Source organism: Xiphophorus couchianus, chromosome 6 (assembly GCF_001444195.1).
Source record: "Xiphophorus couchianus chromosome 6, X_couchianus-1.0, whole genome shotgun sequence".
NCBI lineage: Eukaryota > Metazoa > Chordata > Actinopteri > Cyprinodontiformes > Poeciliidae > Xiphophorus > Xiphophorus couchianus.
In genome coordinates this window covers 11,211,930-11,232,787 of record NC_040233.1, presented here as the reverse complement: position 1 = coordinate 11,232,787, position 20,858 = coordinate 11,211,930, and the positions used below count along the sequence as shown (strand labels likewise).

General features: G+C 38.9%; 1 protein-coding gene across 3 annotated transcripts in view; it reads left to right on the top strand.

The window, feature by feature from the left end:
* Positions 1-3,423: 3,423 nt before the first annotated feature.
* Positions 3,424-20,858, top strand: part of LOC114146535 (ephrin type-A receptor 3-like) — a 102,752-nt gene continuing 85,317 nt past the window's right edge. For 2 of the 3 annotated variants that reach the window (XM_028020688.1, XM_028020687.1), the window contains exons 1-2: positions 3,424-3,625; positions 13,122-13,196. In XM_028020688.1, the coding sequence (XP_027876489.1) occupies positions 3,508-3,625; positions 13,122-13,196 (193 nt within the window). In that variant the 5' untranslated portion in view covers positions 3,424-3,507. The remainder of the gene's footprint in view (positions 3,626-13,121; positions 13,197-20,858) is intronic. The other variant, XM_028020689.1, reaches the window with a different exon arrangement.

The following is a 20,858-nucleotide window of genomic DNA, read 5'->3' as shown; positions in this document are numbered from 1 at the left end:
TGCGATAGAGGGAACGACATGGGTTTTAGGGGCCGTGTCACACACGTCTCTGGAGGAATGCATGACAGCAGTGTTTTGTCACTGCATGGACGAGCGCAGCATCACGGTAGGAGAGGAAGATGAAGAAAAAGAAGGAGAAAGGCATGAGCTTAAGGGGAGGGGAAAAAAGAAAAATATGTTGGTTTTTTTTCTTCAACATGTGCTTGGTGAGGAAATTAGGTCATCCTAAGTGAAGCAATTGCTGGGAACAAATCATCATCATAATTGGATCCTTAAAAGTGTGTAAAGGTGGCCGTTTCACACGCACAAACACCCCGACCAAAACACACTTCAGCAGCAAAAACACAAGAGGCTGGGAGGGGTTAAGATAGGATTTTGGCATAAATCAGAAAATGTTTGACAGGTTTATTGCTCTTTCAGGAGCCCCATTTGGGACAGAAGCGTGATAGAAGAACGTTACTCGTGGCAAATATAATTGTGGTCACGATCTTACTATAAATCATGGCGTGGATGCATCACATTTGCCTGGTGGCAGCATGAGGGGAAAAGATTCCAATGCATCAGCTGACCTGTGGGATGTCAGTCCACATTCTTTCATCCCACCATCTCACCACCCCCAGGATATTCACAAGCAAGAAACATGCCAAATTGAATATGAAAGTGTATTTTAAATGCATCTGTTTTTTTTTGTTGTTTTTTTTTATTTTACCTTAATCATGTCGGTAAATCTCACTGAGACATGAAGTCTCATTTTCAGGAGACACCTGTTTTACATATCCACACTCAAAAAAGAGCATAATAAAACATGCAAAGTCATTCAGATCCTTCTAATTATCTTGACCAGCTAGAACTAGAATGAAAAATATGCAATCAATAAAACATTAAGAGTTTCTTTCACTGACCTTAAGATATGTTTAATATCCTTTACTTAAATTAATCTGCATGGTTTCAAGTAATTTATTTCAATTATGGGGAGCATTATAAGAAAATACCACTTTTCCAAATTCTGTGCAAACTGAAGGAACAGCTAAAGTAATACAATATTGTGATCAGTAGCTGTTTTATTAATGAACATATCCTATTTTTCAAAAAAAGAAAAATATTATCAATATGACTTGAAAGATTGAAAATGCCTAGATATTTGCTACCAGATGCAAATTGCATGTGTGTACCTTTTTTTTTTTTTACCTATCTGTAATACCTATCAGTAATAAGTAGTAATAGTTTGGTCTGCACAGCCAATATCACAAAGTCTGTGACATAACAGGTTATGATCCACAGTGTCAAATACTTTGGACAAATCTACAAAAAGCGTACCTTGGTTTTGGCATCCAAAACTTCTACTAAATCATTTAAAACTTAATTTAAAGTATTCCATAAGTAATTGTTGTAAAGTTGCATCAAAAATGAAACATACCATTATGTTTATTTTGCTACTAAACCTAAGATTTAACCATAGCTGTGGTAAAGATTGCACACCCAACCTCAGTTTTTCCTCCAACATTTCCCAAGACAACTTCCACCCATTATTTTTTTCCCTTTTTAAAAGACAGCTACATTCACTAAAGCATTGCACATGCAGACATGCAGGCTCTCCCATACATATAACATGGGTTGAATAAATTTCCATAAAGCATCTGCATTCTCTGATACTGCTGGTATCCAGTGGAACAGCATCAACAGCTGGGCAAAGGCCCGGAGAAGAACGAGGCAGGCCAAGCAGTAATTGCCATGAGCCGTGTCACTTATCAAAATAATTGACAGCGTTTTCAAAAAATGTGAGAAGGGACTGTTTATCCAGGTGATCCCAACCCAGAGGATTGGTAATGAGAGGTCTGGTTTTGTCACGGTTTGTTCTGGCAAGCGATGTTCTGGTTCTGTGAGTGCGATTTTATTTTTAGTGAACCGAACATTTTTTATAAAACAACAACAAATGCTGTAATTTTTGAAGCTCTTTTGCTAAATTATTCATTCAATAATTTCATGTAATTTGTCAAAAACGTTGCCTTTGAAAAGAAATCATACCCCTTGAGCTTTTTCACATTCCGTCACATTGCATAATCTTCAATTAATAGTTTTTCTTTATTTGTTTGCTTGTTATGGGACAGACCAACAGAGCAGGAAAAAAGATGAATGGTTTTAAAAAAAAAACAGTTTGTTGTATCGATTTGTACTCACGACCCTTAGCTCTGATACTAAACAATAGCTATTGCACCAGCTGATGCATAAGAATTTGGTGATTGGATAACTGTCAGTCATACATTCCTTTATTAAGAGTGATAAGACAAAACACACTATTGAAGGAAAGAAAGACAAAGTCCTATTTGCTGTGAGCCATGCACAGCAAACATGTGGAAATGTGCTCTGGTCAGGTGATGCCAAAATGTGGCTCTCTAGCAACATGCAAAACATTATAGTTCTTGGAAAACGATATGCTACACATCCCACTGAACACACAGCACCTATTGTAGACATGGTGGTAGCCACATATGGTGGCCGTATGTAGGTCTGATCTGCTCAGGGAGCCAATTACACTTGATGGGAAAATGGATATGTCTAAATACAGGACGATTTTGGATGAAAATGCTACTAAAGACAGTAGATTGGAGCAGATATTCACCTTCAAGCAAAGCAATCCTAAACATACAATAGGGGCAACAATGGATCAAAGCATGCTTTTTGTTGCAATGACCCAGTCAAATCACATGGCTAACTGCAATACAGAGTCTCACCAACTCTTAAAAACTGGTGTTACAGATACTGTCCATCCAGTCTGACTGAGGCTGCGAAGAATGGGCAGATATTTATGTTGATGTAGAAAACTAAGAGATATTACTAAAAAAGACCTGCTGCTGTAACTGCAGCAGATGTTGGTCCCACGGAAATTTAATTGAATGCGAATGTGTCCCCCATAGTTTCCAGATAATTATTTGTAGACAATTTTTCAAACCATTATTTTCCATCCTATTCACAACCAGACACCACTCCATGTTGGTCTACCACATAAAGTCGACTCTCCCGCCTCCCGGTGTTAGCAGTGCCAACTCAAATGTGAGCCAAAAGGGTAACAAAATGTTTTCAAGGGACTATCTTTTGGTGAAATAATAACTCCTTGGGAGATATGCTGACGTTTGCCTTTTAAATGTCTCTTTTATAACAGTTCTTATTCCCTTTTTTTATCGTTTAATGTTCTTTTTTTTAACTTGTTCTGCTAAGAAATTGTGAAGCTTATCCCTAATTGTTGTTATTTTCATCAACTATAAAATATAACTTTATAACTTACATGATAATCAAATATCATTAGTTAGAGTGTAAAACTGTCAAGTCCCCACAGGCCTCTGGATCACACCACAGTCAGACTGATTGACAGGACTTTGCTGATTGTGGACCCTCCTTCCCAGCTTCTCCTCCTCTCTCTCCTCTCCTTTTCCTACTCAATCGCGAGGCTGCGCTCAACGACTCGACACCGCCAACAGGGATGCAGCGAGGGCGCAGCGCAGCCTGAAAATGGCACCACCACGCGTCCCGTGGATCTATCCATCCCTTCCCCTGCTGTCCTCCCTTCTCCTCGTTTTCCACGCGTCTCCGCCGAGCACGGCCTTACGGAATTACCCGGAGAATGAAGGTGGGTGTGCGAGCCTTCAGGAAGGAGTTGAGTGGGATGACTTGGGTGTTCGCGCGCCGTGTCGGCGGCGGATGGGAAGCCCCATAATCCCGGCGGTCCCTCTTTCCGGGGAAGGAGCGGAGCGCTGCGCTGCGCGGCGGCACAAACTCCCGTTAAGTGCTCGTCTCGGTTATAAATCATGCATTGAGAGAAGCGGGGAGTGTTCGTCACGTTTCTCATTCCCGAGCATGCTGGCATTAAATTTGTATTGTATGTACACTGAGAGACAGCTAGAGATGACTGGAGACATTTCACTTTCTGACACCGAGAAAGGTTTTTTTTTCTCTTTTTTTAACGTTACAAATCTTCCCCTGACTTAACTTAATCATGATTATTCCAAACAACATTGACATATCTGCCAAAACATTTCTTGATTATTGATATCTTCATTTTTAAATACAGATAAATGATGATTTTCTTTTTTCTTTTTCTTTTTTTTTGCTTCTCTTGCCTCAGTCTGCAAATGAGGAGCAGCAATTACATTAAATTTGTCACACGCTGCTGCCGAGCCTCTCCGGGTTATTGTATTAACATCGATGCTCAGCTTGAAATTAGCCAATACATTAGCCAATACTCTAACTACTCTTGACTGCTTGTTGGAATGAAACATGGGAGCTGGGCTGCCTTCACGGGAACCCGAACTAAATCCAGAAGTTATTTTCCTCCCCCCAAAAACGTGACCCAAGTCTGTCAGTGAAGCTGCTTTCTTTCTTTTTTTTCTGGGTGACTTGATGGAAACTGGAAGAGACAGTCTGACTGAAGATGATACAGCTGTGAGTTGTCACTCTGTGAATCTTTTCATTTGATATTCTCTGAAATCTCCAGTTACTCTTGATCTGATTGCTCAACAAAGCGCTCCATCCCTGTGATACTTTCTTTTCTCAACCACACAGAAAACATAAACTCCAGGCTCACTCGCTGATAGATGTCACAGTCAAGTGACTCACATGGCACAGCGGAAGGTGTAATGGGACCTCCTGTCTCTGCCTGAGTTAACTGTATAAGATGTTTGTACATAAGTTGTGCTGAACATATGTCACAGCCCGGAGCTGTGCACACAGAACAAAGACTCAGGAGGATGTGTAGGTACGGAGGAGGAGGAGTGGTTGAGGAGGATGATACACGTGAAGGAGACTCTAAAACACTGCTGAAATATTAATTGAGACCAGCATGTATGATGAAACCAACTGGAAGCCAAAGGAAACTCCTGTTGATTTAGATAACAGGATTTAGCCATGTGTTTTGGTCTATGTAGGCGAGCGCTTATTATAGGTGACAGTGTTTGAAAATTCAGTTTCAGAATTGCCCATTTTTTTTTCCTGTCCAAATGTTTAAATGGTTATAGTTTTCTCAGGTTTAATGGAGTGTAGGGTAATGGAGCATGGGTCCTTGTGGCGAAACACGGTGGTGGCAGCGTCATGCAGTGGAGGAGGCTTTTCCTTTAGCAAAACTAAAAATGATACAGAAAAGTTCATTCTTCTGGCTAGATATATCAACGATATACGGAGCATATATCGTTGATAGCATCGATATATAGCATCTTAACAAAAACTGCATACAAACATTATGTGATCATGCCTTGCGATTGAGATAATTTGCACACCCTGATATTTCAGTGATGACTGGAATTCAATATATTGTGCAGGTCTAGTTGTCAAGTTATGAGAATCAAGAGACAGTTAGGCAGTGGACAGTTGGCTGGCTACTAGAACAGGAAGCCCTACTAATTAACAATCTAATATAGGTTCATAGCATTTGGTGTTGCTCTGTGAAGACCAGAATGGCCAAAAGATATAAGTTTCTGCACTTCAACTAGGGGTAAAATTAGTGGATTTTTATTTAAGGGGCAGTATTATGTATTTTCCAATCACGTACGCTGCGTATATCAAATACAACTTAGAAATTTGACGCGTTAAAAGTGGCCTCTGCCTCTTTAAGAAATTTCTATTTCTTCCGACATTATGGCTTCAGCACGTCTTCACAACAGTGCTTCTCATTATGCCATTTACACCCATTATTAAGAGCGTTGGACTGAGAAGTAGTTCTATGCTGAGTTCAGCAGATGCGCAGTTCAAACCTGGTGTTTGCTAATTGCTGCTGCCACTTGTCTGGAGGAGGAGAGTGGGGGAGGTGCGGGTGAGGGGTGATCTGTGAGGCAGAGGCTCCAAGGAGGAGCTGCGTGGAAATAGGCGGCGCTTTGGGTGAGCAGAAGTTTAGGCACTCCTGACTGGTTGCCACAGGAGATTCAATGATTTCTCAAACATCCCTGAATTAATCAAAGCAACATTCCAGGTCTGCTTTTGATGAGAGAATAACATAATATGATATGAAGCTAAAAAAGATGATTTTCCATAATACCACACTTTGAATTATTTGTGTTTAAAGGCTACGTATCAGTATCAAAATAACGTTAAATGAATATTATACATAATAATAAATATGTTATATCAGTATAAGTCTGCACTTCAGCTTTTCTGGTTTAAATGAAAACGGTTAGTGCCAGACATTTTCTGCTAAAGGTTTTATGTTGATGCAATTTAACATTAGTGTTTTTTTACCCAGGAGTATCATACAGTGTGAAACCCAGCCCCTGATTTGGTCTGTGCGCGGTTCATGTTCAGAATGATACATTTTCAGGTCACTTACAGGTTAAAGTTGCTTCACATTTTTTAAACATTTATCAAATGATGCAAGCTGGAGTATATATATCAGTGTTTATCTGTTTCTGGTGTATTTGGTCAGCTCACGAGCTAAATTGCACCTTAAATCCCATAGCTCTTCTTGTGTTTGCAGAAGTGCTAGTGAAGCGAGCATTCATTTGGTCCAGCGGGAGAATAATTCAATAAAGCACATTTTGGCTTCACCGTCTGGCCTCCCAGTTATTGCTGTGGCCACACCTTTATACCTTCTACATCTCTCTGTGTGTGTGTGTTTCACACTCATTCCTCTCAGTGTTCGTTGTATTCCAGCGAATCCTCCTTTTGAGTTCCAGTACTGGCAAAATGGGGTTGTAAGAAATGAGAAAGAAAGACATACCCCCTTTGACTGAGCTGATAGCAGGAACACTATTAGAAAACTGTAGGGGTTTTAAAAGCTTCCTTTAGTACCAGACATTGATCTGGTCCAAAACTGTTGACATTTACAAGGAAGTTTAAAGCTGAAGGTGGATTTGTTGCGACAGAATTGTTCCCGTGTAGGTACCATGGCACACGGGAATGGATTTCTTCAGACATTAAGAGAGGGAGTGATTTACAGACGGTCTTAGTTATGAATGTTAAAAAGAAGAGGACATGATGACCTGTGGCGCACCAGCAGAGGGAGCCCTAAACACCCTCCATCTGGACCCTGAGGGCTTACTGATGTAATTGGAGGGAGGATGCTCACAGGTTTTCCTTTTTTCTAGGAGTGTCCTCATCTCTGGGTCCTCTTTACCTCAGCCTATAGCGCATTATCTGGCAATATTTTTGCTTTTGTGCAGAATCATGTTCTTTTTGCTTAATTTAACTGCTAAGCCCTAGACTCTAAGAAGGAGTTTGATTTCCTCTCGTGCAACTGAGCAGTGATGACTGTACACTAATTAAAAGCAAATGAATAATTTAATTGCTTATTTTGGATGTGCAAACATGAAACTGAATTAAAGAAAAGGAGGCTGGAGAAAAACAGCACAACACTAAAAAAAATGTTACTCAGTCGCAGTTTGGAAAATACAGCTTTTCATTGAACTGGCCTCAGGGTGTGCAGGGAAATTGCTTTATTGCCTCACAGGGTCAACATGAGGGTGAGCAGTTTTAGTGCAAAGGCAAGCATGTTTTATGTTAAGCCTCCCCTCGATTTTAGTCACACACACGTACACACACTTGCTGCGATTCACACAAGTTCCTGACTTAGGTATAATGTTGGGTCAAAGGTCTCATCTGCTTTAATTGCTTCAATCTATAATGGTTGCTTGTAGTTATCGGCAGAGCCATACCTCAGTGCGCGTGTGTGCGACTGTGTGAGTGAGGCAGAGAGATTGCTCTGCTCCCATGTAACAGCCGTGACCTTGGACCAAACAGGATATAGATCTCCCCTCTCATCAGAGAGCAGCAGACTGGAGCAGCAAGCATGAGCATCCTCTCCTTTTTTTTATAACTTCTGCTCCAATTTCTCTCTAATCCCCTTTTTTTATAACTGCTCTTCTCTGTTTTCTGTTTTCAGCCCTCCCTCGTGCCCTCCATTTCTTACCTTCTAGTTGCTTTTATTCTCTTTGGTTGTCTTGCTACATTTATTGTGACTTTGCATGAGCAGTTGGGCAGAGCCGACACATAGCTTCTGTAATGAGACTGATTGGTGAACTTAGAGATACACCATTCAATATTATAGCCAGATTCTGATTGCTCTTTTTTGTACCTGTGTGTTCTGGATAATGTAGATAAAGTTATCTTAACTCTTAGAATCTTTCTGTACCATTAGTAAGGAAAATAGCTATTGGCTATCTTTAAAGTGTCTAGAAGTTGCAAAATAATATTGCCGCTTATTTGTATAATTGGTCATTGGTCATTTCACACTAACGGGAAGGTGTATAAGAGTGCACAGTCCTGTTGTTGCTAACACTGTTGCCTTCAATCAACAACATCTTTGGAAAAATTCCAGCCTGAAACATTTTTGCATGAAGTTTGCATGTTCTTCCCTTGCACACATATTCTCTCTCTGGATACTCCTACATTCTCTTCAAGTTAATTAGTCTCTCTAAGCTTTCCCAAGAATAAGTGTATGCTTTCTCTCTTTGTTGCCTCGTGATGGTCCTTGTGATGGAAAAGTTCTACATTTGTGGAAGTTGCTTTCTTGAAAAATAGTTGTTGGAAGTTTAAATGCTTCCTCAAAGTTTTCCAATATGATTCTCAATCTTTCTTGCTTTTTCTGAACCTAAACGAGCTGCAGATGCTTTGACCTGCAGTTTCCTTTTAAATAGCTGCTTGCATCTTGGTGCATTTTTCATCTCTTAATTTATTTTTAAGCATCCCACTCAAACTGAAATCTACCAGCTCCAAGTGTTCGCTACTTAGCAATAGCATCCATACTAAAGAGTGTTGTTTTGGATGACCTGGCAATAGTTTGGAATAGTGCTTTAGCTGATGAGCTATTGATGTTACTCTTGAGTTTCTCATTGTTCAACTGATCCTAGGCAACTATTGAAACCATTTTGCTTGTCTGCACAAACACATCTAAAAACACATCCAAATGGATGCCTGTTCATAGGACACACATAATGTCAGCATGGTGCGTTTGAGACCCAAGCACCACCTTGTATTCATGAGAATGGAGGATGTGCAACAAATACATTTTATTACCTGAGATAAAACAGGATGCACCGACGTGTGTAGGTTAAGACGAGTCCAAAGCAGAACAACGCAAAAACAAAAGTGAGTCTGACATTTAAAGGACCAACACACAGACTGACAAGAATCTAAAGGACAAAGTAACCATGGGAAGCTTGCCAATACGTAAATTCAATCCTGGTGTGCAGGAAGCAGCGAGCTAGACCAACTGGAAAACACAGACTCTGGAAGTCAAGCAAGGACACAAACAAAGAACCGTAAAACCAAAACTAATGAAAAACAAAACACAGACAAGACAAGTAAATGAAAACAAGACACGAAGAAGATAAAAATCAAAAACAAACCCCCACAAACCACAGAATCAAGGCACACATCCATAACTCCACCCACTCATCCTGTTTTAATGTATGGTTGGGGGGCAGTTAGGTGGTCAGAGAATAGTGTCACATAGTCCGGGGGCTGACTGATAGATAGGGTTATAAATATGAGCCAGTGACAGAAAATGATTCTACCGCGAGGGCTTCGCCTCATCATGGATTCATTGTGCGTTTGGGAGTGTGTGTGTGTGTGTGTGCTTCTGGGCGGTACAGTGTGGAGCTGAGGGGACACAAATCAAACGAGAGAAGGACATGAAGAACAAAGACTGACAGGTAGCAAAAGATAAAATAAACAGCTCAGCTTCTATCCTGAGCCTTTGTGTTGTCTTGCTGGGCACAAGTTTTGTCACTGCAGCGGTTTGAATGTGAAGATGTGCAAGCATTCGTAGTGGCATTCTTGGTAAACATTGCCTGGTAATGCTTTATATGACATCACCGTCAAATATTAATCCAGACAGCAAAGCACAAAACATAATCAACTCATTGAATTAACACATCAAATAGCTCCTTGTGGTTTTATGTGCAGTTTATGGTGTTCAAGCTCATTGTTGCTGTGAAATAACAGCACTGAATTTGGTTCGGCAGATAAAACAGTCCCCATAAAATTTATATTGTGAAGATGCAACAAGTCATGCTCATTAGGACCAAATGAAGTGGCAGAGTAGCAGTTGAACTTTCTTTTAATGTTAATGAAGGGGGTAGTACCAGATTTCCTTTCAGGTACCGGTATATAGCAACCAACTTTACTGGTTCATGTTTCCGTTAAAACAACAAACAAGCTGTTAAATGTCTTCTCCATGTTTGTTCAGGCATTAGCTACTATTCAGAGCCTTTTGGGTCGTTCAAAATGGAGATCAAAAGGTGAATGGCTCAGAATTTTTATTTGTCTGGTCATTTACCATATATGAGCTGTTTTTTGCTTTGCCACTTTTCTGAGATAGATGAATTTTTCCAGATTAAGATGAAATGTGTACTAAACCTTTGTTCCTAACCTGAATAGTAAATCTCTCTTGGGTTCCTTGTTAAGTAAAATAAAAAGCATGAAATGTGACGTAGTGAATAAGTGAACATTTAGAATTTAGCAACTATCTTACAAACATAGGAATAGAAAGTTTCCATTACTGTGACTACAGTCATAAGAAAAGTGCACCCAGTCACTCAGTAGTCAGTAACCGCCTTCATCTTGATGTTGTTATTTTCCGTATAACTTCATCAGTTTCTTACAGTGTTGTGATGGGCATTTTACCCACATTTCATTACAGAATTGCTTTACTTCCTTGAGGTTTGTGGGTATTTGTTTATGCATAGCTATCATAAGGTCCCAACCACACCATTTTAATAGGCTGAGGTCTGGCCCGACCCAGTTGGCTTTTTTTCTTTTGCTTTTCATTTCATTGTAGATTTACATTTGTGTTTTTGTTCTTTTCCATGACTCACAATCTAGGTGCTGTAAAATAAGCAAACATCATCACTCCTTCCTCACCATGCTTCACAGTTGGTATGAGGTGTTTGTACTGATATACCATACATGCTTGGTTTTGGCTATGTGTGGAGAGGTGCATTATGGCGAAGCATCTCCACTTTAGTAATATGCCTAAAGGACCCTGTTCCAAAAACCTTTGGTTCATTTTGCATCAAAATGAACCATTAAAATGATGCACCTAAATGATGCCGTCATTATCTTTGTAGAGAGAAGACAAGAGAATCTCATATTTCTCCTGTCATGACCTTTGACATTTGGACCTTTACATGAATTTGCTGGGATTTCAAAAATGAACAACTATCCTCAGTATTTTCAACTTGTATATTATTTTTCTTTGTGACAAAAAATAATTATTGTTTATTTACTAATTTAAATTGTTTACAAGTAACTTAAATCCTCTCCCAGATTGATGGGGATAAACTATTGCTTCTGTAAGGTAATTGCAGTATCTTTCCTCCCTGGCACTGTGGTGATATATAACTTTGTTCTCCAGGCCAACAAAATGTATAGTTAATTTATTTATGGAAGAGATCATGCCTACTGGTGATCAAACACCATATGTGGCAGATATGTTTATCGTTAGATCCCAGCTCAGTCCTTCCTTTTAAATCCAAAGCAGCAATGGCATATCTATTTTTTATAGTAATATCCCTTTCCCATAGCTATACCTGCAGCACAACTCTTTGATTCGCCATAGTTTTGAGTTTTCATTAGCAAATTAAGAGGTAGTGACCACAGTGCCATTTGTAATGTGTTTTTCTGCCATTTTTATGTCACCAATGTTTCAGAGACTGTCTTTACTTCAAATCTGTGTTCTTAATCATTTTCTGTGTGAAATGTGTGCTGCTGGAACACACCTGGTCAGAATAACCTTTTCATGTAAAAAAAAAAGAAAAAGCAATTTCATTGAACTAAACGGTGAATCGTTTTAGCTTTGACTTAAAGTACCACTTGAGTTCTCACAGTAAGGGGGCTCGTGTAATTCTTGACAGCTCGTAAGGTTGAATGATTCCTGTAGGATGCAGAGTTCATTAATGTCAGAGAAACCCTTCTGTCATTTTCTGGTATCTGATGGCTGTGCTGAGGTTTGGGTGTAAGTGGGCTCCCACCTCTTCACCATCAGCACGTTTACTGACCCCTCCCCCCTCTCTGAACAAGCCCTTAACTGCTACTCCAATCACTGATCAGTGGGCCTTGACCACTGTCAAGCTTGTCCTCTTCTCTTTCTTTTTCCCTTGCTCCCTCTCCACCTAGTCCTGAACATTTTTGCTTGAATCAAATGTTGTTTACTTCCTTCTTTCCATCCTTCTGTTATTCTCATGTTTGTTCTACAGGCTTGTTTTGTGCTGCGCCTGTGAATGATAGAGTAGCGTTCAGCTTCGTTTTTAGGTTATGGGTATAGTCTGTCTGCTGGCAAATCTAGTCTTTTCTCAAGCAGTGAGAAAAGACTAGATTTCATCACTTAATTCCAAATGAAAATGGTTTGTGATCTTAAAACGTCATTTATTTGCATTTAATTTATTAATAGTTTTAGCAAACACCATATAATCACTCATGTTTATTATCTTGTTTCTATTTAAGTTGGTCACAATTTTAGCAATATTATATTACATATATTTAGTATTTTATTTCTATTCATTGTGTTACACATGCATGTTCTGCATGAGAAAATATCTCCACAAAACATTTTGATTGATGGAACAATTGACTGATTCAAAATGCACATCCACAATTAATGTATTGAGTAAACGGAGTTTCAAAATAAAACCTCTCACATGTCCTGCCTGTTAATATTATGGAGATATTTATTGTATGCTAATCTTTACTATAAAGAGCAACACAGTTTAAATGTAAAAGTCCAAATCATTTTGTCCCTTGTATTTCCATGACTGCTCTTTCACACACAGGCAGTGAGAAGTCGCTTCTGCTTGTAATATGTATAATATCACATTCATTAACTATTCAGAAAGAGTAGAAAACATTATTTTGTATGTTGTTTAATAAAGTTCTTTAAGCGAAATCGTAATCTGCTGAAATTATTTTCGGAAGGTCTTCCTATTTATCCACAAACCTTTGATCGGTACCTCTTAAAATTATAAATGTTACGTGTTATATTTGCATGTGCAAAACCAATACTTTTCTATAATTTCTGCTTTTGAGATGCAGGTGCAGGTCACAAAGTCTCATCATTCTGAACTGATGTGAGCATCCACAACAGAAGCCGGCCTGAGCACACTTTTATGTGTCATGTGATTTCTTCTTTGCCTCTAACACTACAGCCAACTCCAGAGACTCCAGGCCAATTTACCGTCCTGTGACCAACCACTGTGTGACAGCTCTCTGTGCCGGTGTGGGTGAGTGTGAGTGTGTATGCTCTTTCTGTCAGATGGAATGTCTCAAGACAGAGAACAAAAAAGGTCAAGAAGAGCAGAAAAGAAATGCACATTTGAAGTAAACGACATTAGAGACATTCCTAAACCATTGGCCCTGAATTACCTACCTTACCTCTTATTCTCTGCTCTCGACTCTCAATAGCTGTTTAATTCAGCTGAGCAGAGCGTGCCACAATATCTGCATGCGTCTCTGGTTTGTACAGCAACTTATTTCTGAATTCTCAAGGTTTCTTTGTGCGTTCTCGTGGGCTTTGTTTTGTGTGTTTGTTACTCTGCTCCCTTGATGAGTCGTGGACATACCGAGAGAAGAAGCTTATTAAAGAAAAAACAAGTGTCTGAATCTGACTGGGTGTCAGAGTTCAACATTGTAAGCATTCAACAAGCATGCACAGGCGTACCGAAGACCCAATCCCCCCCCCTCCACATACTCCGGAGCCTCTTCAAGCGACAAACTAGTGCAGTGCTCCTGTCATTGTCTGTAAGAATATCCTCCTTTCAGTCCCTGCTAGCGCTGTCAGCAGCACAGGCTAATATGCCTTCTGCTGCAGTGGAGCTCCAATGGTGCAAGCTTTTCATGTGAGAAATATTCAGAGTTTTTACTTTTGCAGATCTAAAATGAATAAATTGAAGGTTGGCAAAAATGTAGACAGCCACATCCCTGTTAATTTTACTGTACCCTTACCTCTTTCAAGCCAGCTGTCTAAAGTACTTTTACATCATTTCATGATGTTAAAACAAATGTGATTTGGGCAAAGACAGGAGCATATAAACAGGGTGGGTGGATGAGGGAGTTCTTTGTGGATGTGGTTTGGCCCAGGGCCTCCCACAGATGTTTAGTCAGATTAGGATCTGTAATGTTTAGAACTGAGTTAATGCCTGAAGATCTATTTCGTGTTCCCAAGAAGTTTGTTTTTTTGTTTGTTTTCTTTTTGGGTGGCGGTACATTTTCCTGGTGATGTTCTTTTGCAATTTGATGAGAGGTGTCTGTCAGAGTAGCATTCTTTGAAAGTAAGGATATTTAATGTGCTCCAGATAATAACATTTTTAAAAGATTGCTATCAGTCAGTCGCGTCCTTGACTAAACCTGCTTGTGATCTCTGTTGGTTTACTGTCTATCATTTAAAGTCAGTCACACTACAAAAAAGACATGTGTCTAGACTTAGCAATTTTCAAAAATCAGGGTGTATTGTTTGAAAAACTGTTGCCATAGACGCATTACAATGCTGTAAATGCGTTTTTGGTGACCTGCCTGATTAACCCTGTGCTGAGGCACTATACTAAATCTATCTTTCAGAATCTTTTGTTTATTAAATGGATATTGGAACACAATCATAATACTTATGTTCGTTATGTTATACCGATGGAGTGTATACTGTCACTGTACTGTCCACTTAATTATTGAGTTCATGGGCATATACATTGTGCTGATTGTATTTACTTTGAAGCGGTATTGGTTTGGTGGTTTCCATGACCTTATGACTCAGAATATTAGGGAACCTAAACTCTTGAGTGAGTAAAGCCTTGTTGAAAGTGCTGAATGCTTCTCTGTACAATATTGCAAATGGCACAGCTTGACTAGTGCTATTTTTACCTGCTAGCTGGCTCGCACTGTTTTAAGGCATATAACATGTCCCATTCATTTAACTTTATATGTAGTTGAAATATTCTCAAAGCTAATGTCTCTCTGTTTGCATCCATTTGTTTTTTTTACCCCATTAATAACAGTCAATAAGCAGTTGTCAGAGACATGAATGCATTTTTTTTTAAATTTTATTTACCTGGAAGAAATTTTTTTTATTCAGTCTAATGATGTAATCTACCATCTGGTGTGTAGTAATTTATCTCAAAAAAGGAGCCAATTGTTGAACCAGATGTTTGCAAGTGTAATTTTGCTATTTCAGGGAAAAATTAAAGGTGATATTCTGTCTAAACAGCTTTTATCTTCTGCTCTGATGCTGTAAGTCAGCCAACTATGATTCAGAAACCATCATTTATGCATGCAAGGTAAAACCTAATTGGATTTTCCTCAGCAGAATCCGCTGCTATGTTATGCAAATAGACGTAAAATCCAGTGATATTTCCCTACATGATTCTTATTATAATTGATTTTAATTTTCCTAATTTAGTCCAGGCCAAACTGAAATGAATTTAACTTTTTTCTTTATAAAGATTTACAAAATCATAGAGAATAGATAGTGGGGTAGCTATGAAAAATGTGGTGAATCAAAGCAGGAGCAGGATTAGACTTTAATTTTTGCCAATTAAATTATTCATATATAGAATTAGTTTGCAAAAGGCAATAAGGCTCAAATAATGTTTTTTTTCTCTGAAATCAATCTGGATTCTGTTTTCTTCCAAAAGAAACAGTTTGGAAATTAAATGAGTATCATTACTGCAAAAAAGAAAACTTCCCACACAGTTAAAAAGCCAATTAGAATTTCAATGAAAAATATTGGATATATAAAAATTCACTTAGTGAAATATGAAGAAAATAAATGTCTTGAAAACATCTTTTTTTTAAAATGGAAACTAAAATGCTTGATGAAGACTGAAATGGTAAGGATTTTGCTGGCAAATATCTATTTGCAGCTGCTTTCTCTGCATTTTATTTTACTGTAACACATTTCCAACATGCTGGGATTTTATAAAACTTACTCAAAAATGTTCATTTCTTTGTCAAAGGGTGGAAAAAGTGGTTTATGTTGACAAAAACATCACATATAGTAAAAGTCATCTTGGAGGGATATGCTGCGGTAGCCGGCTTCAATAAGACTAGATGAAGAAAAGATCAGAGTGTGCACAGTGAAAGAGCTCAAGGACTGATTGAGAGCCTCTGGTGGTTTGTGGATGAGTGGAGAGCAGTCTGATGAAAAGACAGCAAGTGTAGCTGTCTTGGTAGGATGCCCATTTATTCTTAAAGTTCAGAGCTCAAGTCCTCCCACTCCTTCATCCTGCTCTCCATCCGCTCATTTGTTGCCCTGACAACACTAGCGCCTGTTGAACTGCACTCTCACTGGAGAGGAGGAAGGGGGAAAGGTTTGCGTGTGTGTCGTGGGAATATTCAGAGATATTAAAAGTGTATGTGTCCGTCTACTGGTGCTGTTACTCAGCAGAGTTTAGGTGCTGAAGAGGTTTGGTATCGTGTTTTAAGGTGGCAGAAATGGTGCAAATAAGATTAAAAAAAATAATTCTGGGATTCAGAAAAAACCCCAAAAACTTTAAAGTGGCTAAAGTCTATGAAAGCAGACAAAGACAAAGTGATTTTGAAGTGTTTTATTACCTGATATCAAATCAGGATTTCAAATCATTGAGCAACAGTTGCATAAGAGATTTGTCCGTCGATAAAGACTTCCTGGAGATTGCTCCACAGGTTGACATTAATTGGTGTTATTATTGCCAATCATGGTGTTAGTTCCAGTGACTGGCTAATTATTAGATTTTCAACGTGTGTGCGTGTGTGTCTGTGGATATATATACACCACAAACAATACCAGTCCATCTGGCATGTTTCAAGCTTTTAATATCACTAGCTTCCCCAATTTGACAACAAAACAATCTACTGGTTTTGTTAAGTTTAGGACATAAAGTATTATATATGGGAATCAGTGTTTGTCAGAAGAAATCTAGATTCTTTAATAATATGAAAATAGCAACAGATTCTATGACTAACTAATATTATAGAAGAAGCAAAACGTGGCAAAAATATTTTATGTTAATAGCTTTGTTGTCTTGGATTGTGTTCATTTGCAGTGAACTTTAAACTTTATATATAAATTGAACAGCTGCATGTCAAATTATTACCAAAGCACAACTTTTGTGTTTCTAACATACAAATGTGAGACTCTGTGAAAGTGAAATTTTTTTTGTTATTTTTTATTTGGAAAAAAACCCAGCATAAATATGAATATCAGGCTCCATACTAATGGAAATAATTACACTCATAGTATTTGCAAAACACCCACTACTGTGTTGCAGTTTATCTCAAAATGAATGATCAGCAACTCGTTTACATTTCCTTTTAAATTTTTCTGTTTGCAGAAGATTTTCACTGCTGGACCTTGATTACTCAGAGCTCTGATTAGCATTTTCTTGAAGAAAAAAACAAGTTTTATTAAAGAAGGAGAAACTCAATCAAAGAAAAAAAAACTTTGCATAATGAAGATAGTGGAACTGATTTAAACTCTTGCACTTCTACATTTTTTCTTTCTGGTGTAAATGTCTTTGTTGCACCCCTTATTAATTAGTAGCTGGACAGAAAGAAGGGCAGAGAGAGAAGGGGAAGAAATGCAGTAAATGGTCCAGAGATGGGAATCGAACCGAAGTTAACTCTACCACTGAGCCACCTGGTGGCCCACATCTACCTGCTTTACGTTAACTGTCATGGATTTAAGCTGAAAAGATCTAATGAACTCATTATGTAGTCACTTATTGTCCTCACTGCCGAGGCTGTGTGGTGGTCTTATTGAGCGGTCTTTGTCTTTGTGGCCCTGGCATCGTCTTAAGGTGTGTGTTTGTCTTGTTTTGTGGGTGTGCGTTTGTGTGTGCGTGTGGCTGATTGTGTGTAAGCGTCCTGGCTCTTATGTGTGCCAGTCTGGCTGTTGGCAGCTTTGTTTGATTTCTGGCGTGTGGATTGCAGCTTCTCGCCGCCCAGCTGAAGCCATGGATGGCGTCCAACGAGAGAGAGGCGGAGAGACATTGAGCGGAGAGAAAGAGGGAACAAGAAAAATAAAACACGGGAAACACAGACACCCCAGAGAGAGGAAACGGCATTGAGGAAAAAAAAGAAATAGACGCATAGGGAGATGAGGAGACAAAAAAAATGACACTTGCATGTTGAGGTTTCAGAATTTTAGAGTGTCGTTTGTAGAGGAATTTGTGATTTAAAGGTTCACACCGTCCACCCCCACTTTCTCCTCATCTTTCACTTCCAGAATGTAAACCTCACAGTTTGATGCTGAAAATCGATGAGACAGCTTGTCTCTCTGTAACCAAACAGCCTTCGCAGTAATCAGGTCACATGTGTATATCCACGGAGCTGAGCATTTAGTTCCACTGGTAAGAGCCTGGGAAAGAGAAGGTAATGTTTGTCCATGACTCACATTTTTACTCTTAAGCCATCTCAGAGAAGCAGCGTTTGAAAGAAGCTGCAGCGTGGGCGTAATAAGTCATATTTGGCTGTTAATCAAGCTGGGGATTTGATTTCATAAAACATGTCTTAGAGTGAGTGATTATGTTTTAGATTATTAAAAGAGAACCATGAATTAGTTTTGTTGCAGATTTATGAGGTATATGCTGCTAAATCTTTAGCTCGCTAAGCTAACTAGACATTTAGGCTCATTGTCCGCCAAAGTCTCGCCTCTCACAGCATGCAAACATTTGCCCATTTTTTTCATAAGTAGCTTCTTACATCACCGTTCTTCCTCTGATTTCATTTCTTCACACCTCCCTGTCAGAGATGACAACGCAGCTTTGTAGTACTTGCTTAATATTTTTAAAAAGGAGAAAAAAATAGATTTTTGAGTGTCTAATTGCTGAAAATTGTTTGATTCCGATATCTGTCTTATCTCTAGTGATTTTCAATGTAGTCTTCCACTTCTGCCCAGGTTTATAGTTCCTATTAAACCAATTCCCTATAGAACACAGGGAGCAAAGGTGAAGTAATCTGATCACATGGCAACAGACAACGAGATTTATGATTGTCAGACTTAAACACAATACAGGCTTTACATTTTTCTCTCATCTTTTGAACACACACATGCATGCAGGACACACAGGCTATTTGCGTACTGGCTGTGTCAGCAGACTGGAAACCATAGGTTATACATTATTGATGAGTCCAGTCATTGATTGCAACTAATAAGTGCTATTGACAATAAGTGTGAAGAGTGGAGAAAAAGTGTTTATGTGTAGCTTTATGTCGGCTACAGTTTCGCAAAGGCTGCAAAATGGCTTTTGAATATGTAACGACATTAGTAGCACTTTAGATTAACTAGTGGCTCTAAGCTCTTTTTGGAAGCTTTGCATTTTGGTCGAAGGTGCAGATCATCTGGATTTTATTTCCAAAAGGTTTGTTTATTATGTCCACAAACCAGTATGGTGAGTAGGGGTCGCATGTCTTCATATTCTAAGTCAAGGTCAACAGGTCAAGTTGACTTCAGCTAGTCACTGTGACATCATTGAAGTGCAGGAGAGACGGCTCCAAAGCAACTTACAGGTTTTATTGTCTATTTACAGCAAACATTAAAGAATGACATCTTACACTCGAGTCCATTATGAAGTATAAAAAGAGCAAAAACCAGAACATTATCTTCTGCCACCATGGAACGAAAAGTTGCACAGTCAAGTCTGACTTTTTTTTCTCAAACATCGACTGGTAGTGGTCGAGTATGTGGTTGTTTTGAACAACTGCTCCAAGGATTAAAACTAGTCACATGTGATTAGTTAAATTGAGTGCATCCATCTGCTGCTGTTTGCAAATCTTGTCAGTGTTTTTATAAGAGTGTAAAGCTGCCACTTTATCGTGCGGCACAATATTTCGATAGCATTTGCCAGGGTTTGCAGTTCCTGTCTTGTAATTTACACCACCTAGTTCCTCATTTTTCATCTTGGAAAAATCTGTTTTGTCACGTGATTGCAACTCGTCTACATGAACTGTAAAAAGTTGGTGCAGAGCAAAATATCAACTAGCCTAAAAATTGAGAAGGTGATGCTACCCCTGTTGGTGTATTATAACAAATCTGTAATATGTTAAAGTTATACATTAACAACATGCTTTGGAAAGAGGTGAGTGTTTCTAGTATGATCACAACACGCTGCTATTCAGAAGATTTAAGCTAAAAACTAAATGGTTGTTGTAGCAAGTGTTAAACTACACGGTATATATAAAATCACTTTGTGGATTTAAACCAACTCAACAACCAGTCAGGTTTTTTTAAAATCCTGCTTTAGCTTGCAGAAGTCATGTTGCCAAAGACTCATCAGATTTGTGACAGCAAGTTAGTACCAGTGAGTGGTTGTCTTTTGAAATTTTCTCATTTTGAATAATTAAATGGGTCTGTAAGTGTGAATGCATAGTTCTTTTCTAAGTGTCCATCTGTGCTGCATAATTTAGCTGGAGCACCATCTTCTAAGACAAAAAAGTTTGATTCACGGGATAGTAAAGCAGGCCAGTTCGGTTCTCTAAAGTCCAGGTAGCTGCCTTCCAGTAGTTTTTGTAAATAACTTTGTTGCCTATTAAGCATGTAAAGTATTTCATCTGATTTGCACCGTTTAACCCGACACATTGAATGGAGACATGAGAAAATAATGCATTTGTTTATTTTAACCAGCCCAAATATCGAAAAGAACAACATATTTACCAGCAGAGCCAGACAACTGCAGAGAGTTGATGAATGAAAGATTTAAACAGTCTCCATTGCTTATCAAAACAGTTGTCAAAACAATGACTCTAGTTCAGGGGTGGGCAATCCTGGTCCTCGAGGGCCGGTGTCCTGCAACTCTTGACTGTCTCCCTGGTCCAACACACTTGAATCCAATAGTTGAATCACCTCCTAAGTGCAGTCAAGTTCTCCAGAGTCCTGCTAATGACCTCATTATTTGACTCAGGTGTGTTGAAGTAGAGAT